At 40.0% G+C, this 6,965-nt stretch overlaps 1 protein-coding gene across 2 annotated transcripts; it reads right to left on the reverse strand.

Annotated features, from left to right (window-relative positions):
• Positions 1–1,300: 1,300 nt before the first annotated feature.
• On the reverse strand, positions 1,301–5,661 carry CFAP161 (cilia and flagella associated protein 161). Of its 2 annotated transcripts, XM_069025617.1 has the most exons (7): positions 5,588–5,661; positions 5,387–5,476; positions 4,993–5,228; positions 4,254–4,338; positions 3,243–3,401; positions 2,508–2,581; positions 1,301–1,577 (listed from the first exon to the last, which is right to left on the reverse strand). In XM_069025617.1, exons 1-7 carry the CDS (start codon positions 5,648–5,650, stop codon positions 1,409–1,411), a joined length of 876 nt encoding a protein of 291 aa, XP_068881718.1. In that variant the 5' UTR covers positions 5,651–5,661; the 3' UTR covers positions 1,301–1,408. The 2 variants fall into 2 exon arrangements, with proteins under 2 accessions (XP_068881718.1, XP_068881719.1); XM_069025618.1 differs by lacking the exon at positions 3,243–3,401.
• Between the last annotated feature and the right edge of the window lie 1,304 nt (positions 5,662–6,965).

The raw sequence follows: 6,965 nt of genomic DNA on the forward strand, positions 1-6,965 counted from the left end.
TTGCACACAAGGAGTGTGATTCAAAAGCTGTCCTCTGCAGTGCACGCCCTCAAAGCAAACCTGCATGTCACAGCACCATGAGCTGTCTGCTGCTCTGAGATCCTGTGTGCCAAGTGCCAGTTAGGTGATGCTGCAGTCTGCTACTTTATATTGAATAAAGGCAAGAACTTTGTAAGCCTTGCCTGTGGGCTTCAACAGACTATTTGGGAATAGAGCTTAAAGATATGTTTGGACCGATCCCTTCTTTGGTGAAAGTTTAGTGGGTTTGTTTTGGGAAAACTTAGAAAGTTTTAATTGACTTTTATAATCATTGAAGACCTTTGGAATCTTTTATGAATGGAAATCTGTGTAGTATTTTACTCAGGTACTCACTTCCTTTGTGCAGAAAGAGCCTGCTCCTGTGGTACAGTAAGAGATGAAATAAATATACATTTAACTAAATGGATATAATGGAATGTCATACATTAAAAGATTCTCTGTGATGCTTTTTCAGCTTCCATATAAAGAAAGGTAAATCTATGAAGTAATGATATCTGTTTTCTAAGTCTTTGCATTTTATGCTTGGTTGATTTTGTTTTTTAAGAAAATGTGAGTTTCGGCTGAAATTTTTACCCTTCAAAGGCCTTTCTTTGTTTAATTTCATGTGGACTTTCTGTTGTCTAATTAGGTAAGAACATAGACTACAATCTTTTTCTTACTGGGATAAACTTACAGCATCTCATATTTATTTTCTGTTTGGCATTTACTGTCATGAAACTTGTGGGTGCCTAATTTTCTTTGACAATTTTACCTTACTCTCGAACTTGTTAGAAATGACCATGTATTGGAAAATGCTGTGGGTGAGAGGTAAATGGAACAGGGTGATGCATGGAAAAGGCTGTTGTAAGTCTCTAGTGTGTATCACTGTGCTCAAGTTCTTGGTTACTTGATATTTAAGTGTTTAGAATACGTGGACAAACATAAAAAGCTCAATTTATATCCACGAATTAGAAGACAATTTCAAGATAAAAAAATCTCATTTGTGATTTAATAATTGGCAATGTTGTGCTAGATGGAGGGTGGAATAAGCTCAACAACCAGCTTTCATTCAGATGAACTTTAAATGTCAAAATATCCCATGATAAATTTGCATGTGCTTGGTTTTCAGTGTTTTGGAAACTGTCCACTGACCTTTTTAAAAATTGTGACACTGGTTTGCCTTTGGAAGAATTGGTTAAATATACTCCAAGAGCCAGCAATTCAATGAAAATCTATATGCAATTATTGCTAATGGCAGACTTTCATTTCTATTTTTAAAATAAACATCACTCAAACTAAAATCTAAACAGAAAGAAACAAGAATCAGAGTCTCATCAACCTCTACTGGCTGTAGTCTTGTGCTTTTATATTCTCTGTCTTTTCATGAAACTCATTCATTCTTGTACCCTTCTGGGAGAGCTTCGGGTCTCTCAAGCATTGTACCATCTTCAGGACCAGGATTTCCTGTAATTATCTCCCAGTGGTTCTGATCTTCTTCAACTTTGTGGGAGTCCAGATAATTGTGACAAATTACTTCAAATTCTCTTCCAAAATAAGACCTGCAAAGTCAAAAGAGAGGGGATAGGCAGGGAGAATTAATATATGTACCAATTCAGCAAATCTTCATTACTTGTGAATTGTTCAAGATTTTCTCATTTTTCTCTTGGCTTGCTCAGAATCATCACCATGCACTTTCAAATAACAGATCCTTACAAGAAACACAATAACCCACTTTGTTTCCTATGAATAATTTAGGAACTTGAAATCCAAGACAAATGCCACCTTTCTCACCTCAGAGCTAAAAGGAGCCCCAGCAGAAAAAGGCCCTGATACACCAACTCAATATGTACAAGCTGGTTAAGCCCTCATCCTCACTTCTCTCTGACTGAGGAAGACTCTGGCTACTCAACTTTTTTAGCCTCAAACTTTCAGACCTTTCAGCCTCAAAAATCTTATACAAATCTGCAGTCTTGCTAAGAAGTTAATGGGAAACATTGGTATACTCTTAGCAGTGTTTAATCAATATTAATTTAATGCATGTGTATTAACTGGAATTGTTGGATTAACTTCAATTTGTAGAGACATTGATTCAGATGGACATAAGCACACAGAGTTTTAAGCAGTGTGGTTTTATTCAGTTCCCTTGTTCCTTACACTTCGTAATATATCATTTTTTTCCTTCAAAAGTAACATAAACAACTGACATTGCCCAAGATATTCAAAGGGAGAACCACCAAGAAACTAGAGAAAACTAAAAGCATGATATGATAATAGAAAAGGAAAAAAAAAAAATCCAAACAACTAAGACTGAGCCAACTGTCAGCGGCAACACAGTGGCCAAAATGTAACATAAGGGAAAGAAGAATGGCATTCTGCATTCCTCTCCATTTCCTCAGTGTGTTCCTAAAGCACCTCTACTGCTCCTTACAGTAATTCTTGATGTTGGCACATCCCTGTGCACAGCCCTGCCAGCTGTAAGTTATCCTTACCACACACAGAAGGTCCTTGGAATGGCGAGGTTGCGATTGGTATAGCAATGAGTAATAATAATTTTAGTTTCTGTCTGGAAAAAAAAGAACAAGGGAAGACACTTGACAAACGTTTTTAAACAAATATTGTGAATAAAGACTGTCTTTAACAATTAGATAAATTTGACTTTGTTTATTAGTGAGCTGATTTCATGTAAATGAGTCTCAGTTCACGGCTGTAGAGGAACAGTTGTATTTGTGATACTCTGCTGTACACCAGCACTTCAGGAAGTCTAGCAGTTATGTGGTACAGGAAAATGCTGTATTTGCAAAAGGTTAAAAATATTTGGAAAATCATCCACTTATGGAGATGCCTTGAGAATTTTATTAGACATTTAATCTACTGGAGCTGTTATTTAATCACATCTCCAAATATTGGAAATGGAATCTAGTGTCTCAAAAGGCCTGAAAAACAGGTAAGTACTGCACCCTCACATGATAAATGTCAACCTTTTAAAATTTCTGATGAGAAAAACTGAACAAGTCAACCTCAAAATGAACACCAGAAACAAGTATTTGTATAAGCAGATTCCCTAATTAAAGAGATTGTTCCTTCCCTCTCCCCCTTCCTAAACATCAAGGTCAGAACTGGCATAAAGGAAATATGTGAATAAAATGGATAACTTTTTTTTTTCTCAATAATCCACCTGTTTCAATGAAATTTTCATAACATTTCCTACAGTTTTAATTTCTTACAGGAACTGGACATCCCTCATATTCAAGACGCAGCTGTGGATCCAAGGGCTTAGCTTGCCAGAAAGTCAAATAGGAAAGCTCAGCTGTCAAAAAGACTTTCTGAAGGCGAGATTTTTTAGCAAATTCTCGAAATGTTTTGTGGTCACTTGCTAGATAAAACTGTAAATAAAAATATGTATTAATGATGGTGTTAATGTCAAAGAAACAAGATACGTCATTTTAAAACATATTTTTGAACAAAAAACTTTTCTCTTGGCTCCTGACAGAGCAGTCTTCCCAGCTAAAATTATGCAGGCAAAACCCATAGGATAGATTCTATGCTGTTGATAAACTCATTAAGTAGTTATTCTATATGCAGATTAGTGAATACTAACTTAAAATTGAATTTACATTCCAAATATTTTTTATATCACCAGAGTGACTGCTGAGAAGGAAAAATTTTTCAAAGTTGTGTTGATTTATTTTGCATGCATACATACAGGTAATACTTTATTTGCTTTTAATTTGCAGAGGGAAAGAATGTTACCATTTAATAGAAATCTGCTCCCTTGGAATGATAGAATAGCGCCTGACTTTGTATTCCTGCTATAGATTATCTTCATAAGAAAGGAAATCTCATCCTGGAGTTTCACAGAACATTCTGAGTTGGAAGGACCCACAGGAATCAAGTCCAACTCTTAAGTGAATTGTTCAAAGTAAAAAAAACCCTAAAATCTCCTTGATGAATTCTTTAATGATTCACAGTCTAACCGTGATTTCTTTTTCTTTCCTTTTTTAGATCTCCTTTATTCAGTTGTTCTGGCTAACAGCCCCCTTGGTCTGCACACCTGATCTCAGGCAAGTAGCATAAACTTTCTAATTAGGTAATTGATCTATGCATGATTCTGAGCCTGTTGTGTGAAGTTAAGATGTTGAACCACTGTACAGCTTTATCTATCTATACTTAGATAAGGATTCAATGCATGTTATCAGTATATGCTACCACTGCCATTTGCAATTTTATTGCCTTACCATTTTGTCAGAAATCCCTCCTTTTGTCCCAATAAGGAAGTTTTGCCCATATCTAAGTGGTTCGCCCACTGCACTTCCATCAACACTGTTAAAATAGCAAAAAGGAAAAAAGATACATTCAAATAATCAGTTTTACTATTATTTAGGGGTTTTTTGTCCGTTTTGGTCTACAGTTAGATGTTGTTTTGTGAACAATATTTTGTATTGTTTACTTTCTAAAATAGGTTAAATATCTTAACCTAGGGCAGAGGCTTTGACTATTGAGCAGGACTCTGTTCTTCTCTTTCTTCTCCAACAAACAGCAGCAATTAAATATATATTTGAGAGAGAGAATATGCTGGGTTTTTAGGACAACAGAACCATGTCCACTTCATGGAAAGCAAAAGCAATGACACATATTTCTGCTTGCAGGAGAGTGAATATTAATAGTAGTGGTATTTGGACATGTTTTGTCTGCAACTGGAATATGAGCATAATAAAAACAGCTGCAGAATTTACCAAATGATACAGTGAACTGGATTCTGTTATCACACCTAAGCTGATTTAGAGGTCCTTGAAATTAATCAGAGTATTATGCAGCATAGAATCAAGCATAATGCATGACTGAATACTCCTTCTTAAGTAAATTAAATTTACTCAAATTCCTTTGTATATTAGCAAACATCGCTGCCTATTTCCCAAAACAAGGTAGCTAAAGCTAAAATAATAGCTGAAAACAAGTCAGAATAAAGTACCAGACCTTACAATACAGAAAGCATTTCGACCCATAGGGTCCACGCTCTTGACTGCACTAAGTCCATGTGAGATCTGCAGGGGTTCATCTGAGTACAGGGATACTTCATCCATGTCAACAGCCAGAGTCACATCACCAGAGATTTCGGGCTCCCTCTCCTTCGAGGATTCCTTGTCTGGGTTCATAAGCAACACAGTGTCTCCAAAGTGAACAAATCCATCAGAAGATACCGACAGCTCTACCTAAATTAAAATTTACACAGTATTTTACAGCATTAGCTGAACCTCATATCAGAAGTATTTTAGCACATAAATTCTGTAGCATTCTTAGTGCACAATAAGAGCTATGCCATTCCATGGGGGGTCATGGGGGGATGAACACAACCCTCTTTAAAAATTACCTTCTTGAAAACACTCTCTTGAAGTCTGGCCAATCTCTGTCCTAAAAGTTGTCCTTGTTCCCTCTTACGGATAAAATCCCTCAGGCGCTCCTGTTGGCAAAGGAGAGAGGAGCAGACGTGTTAGCCAGCACCCAAAATCTCGCGTCTGAAGTGGATTTAGAGAGCAGGGGGGCAGCCTGGCGAGGCCTGGGGTGGCGGTACCTCCTCCGCCAGTTCCTCCTCCAGCCAGTTCCCCACGCGGACCCCGAGCCTGTAGGAGGCCATGGCCGGGCCGGGCCGCGTCCCGCGTCGCCATGGCGACCGCGCTGCGCCGCGATTGGCCAGCCGGGGCGGAGGGGCGGGGCCGCGATTGGCCAGCCCAGGGCGGGAGGGGCTGCGATTGGCCAGCCCGGGGCGGGAGGGGCTGCGATTGGCCAGCCCGGGGAGGGCGGGGCAAGGGGCGGGGCCTGAGCGGCGCCGGGGACGAGGGGCCGTGAGGGGCCGGGAATCGCGGAGTGCCTGAGGGGGGAAAAGGTGTTTCGCATCATCCCGTCCCACCGTGAATCGAACACTGTCAGGTCCGCGCTCAACCGTGTCCCCCAAGTGCCACATCTGCACATCTTTTAAATGCCTCCGGGGTGGTGACTCCACCACTGCCCTGGGCAGCTTGTTCCAGTGCCTGAGAGCCCTTTTCGGTGTATCGGTTTCCGGTCTGAACTTCAGCGGAGCGGTCTGAACTTCAGCGGAGCAACCTGGGGCTGTTTCCTCTTGTTGTACCACTTAACATTTCGGTCTCTTCTCGCCAGTAGTAAGAACAGCTCAGTCCAGTGCTCCTCCTCGGGCTCTTGCCTTTTACAGTCCATGTTAGACAAAGAGGTGCATCAGCTTAACACAGCGAAGGAGTTCGCTCCCTTATCACTGCACTGCTGGTGAATACTGTGAATCATAGAGTAATTTGCGTGGAAAGGGACCCTTAGAATCATCTCTTTTCAGCCCTCCCCTGCTGTTGACAGGGCCACCTTCACCAGACCTGGTTTCTCAAAGCCCCGTCCGACCTGGCCTTGAACCCTTCCAGGGATGGGGCAGCCACAGCTTCTCTGAGCAACCTGTGCCAGTGTTTTACCACCCTCATTGTAAAAAACTTCTTTGTTATGCTTAGTGCGAGCGAATGCATCAGGTGAATGTTTTGGTTGCAAATGTTTTGGTTTGTTATTATCTTTGTTTGGAATCTACATGGCAAGTTAAGCTAAGTGACTATGCCGTGTGTTTATTTATTTTCCAGGTAGGCTAAGCCAATGATCTTCAGAGATGGTGTAGATCCTTGCACAACACATTTAATCCCGTTACAACTGTCACAGTTTTCTTGTAAGCTTGCTGTTGTATGGTTTCAATGCTGGACAACTTACAAAGATTAAAAGAGAATGGTTTTTTTGCATGGGCAGCTGGGCTACATGTTATCATCAGGCAATTTTGACAGCAATTCACATGAAACTTGGCTCTTGTCTGTTTGTTTTTTAACCCAAATGTTATTACTCAGAAAGTTACCTAGCACATCCCAAACCTTTTAAGGACCAGATGCAATCCATTTTTGTTCAAATAG

The sequence above is a fragment of the Aphelocoma coerulescens genome, chromosome 10 (assembly GCF_041296385.1).
Source record: "Aphelocoma coerulescens isolate FSJ_1873_10779 chromosome 10, UR_Acoe_1.0, whole genome shotgun sequence".
In the NCBI taxonomy this organism is placed as follows: domain Eukaryota; kingdom Metazoa; phylum Chordata; class Aves; order Passeriformes; family Corvidae; genus Aphelocoma; species Aphelocoma coerulescens.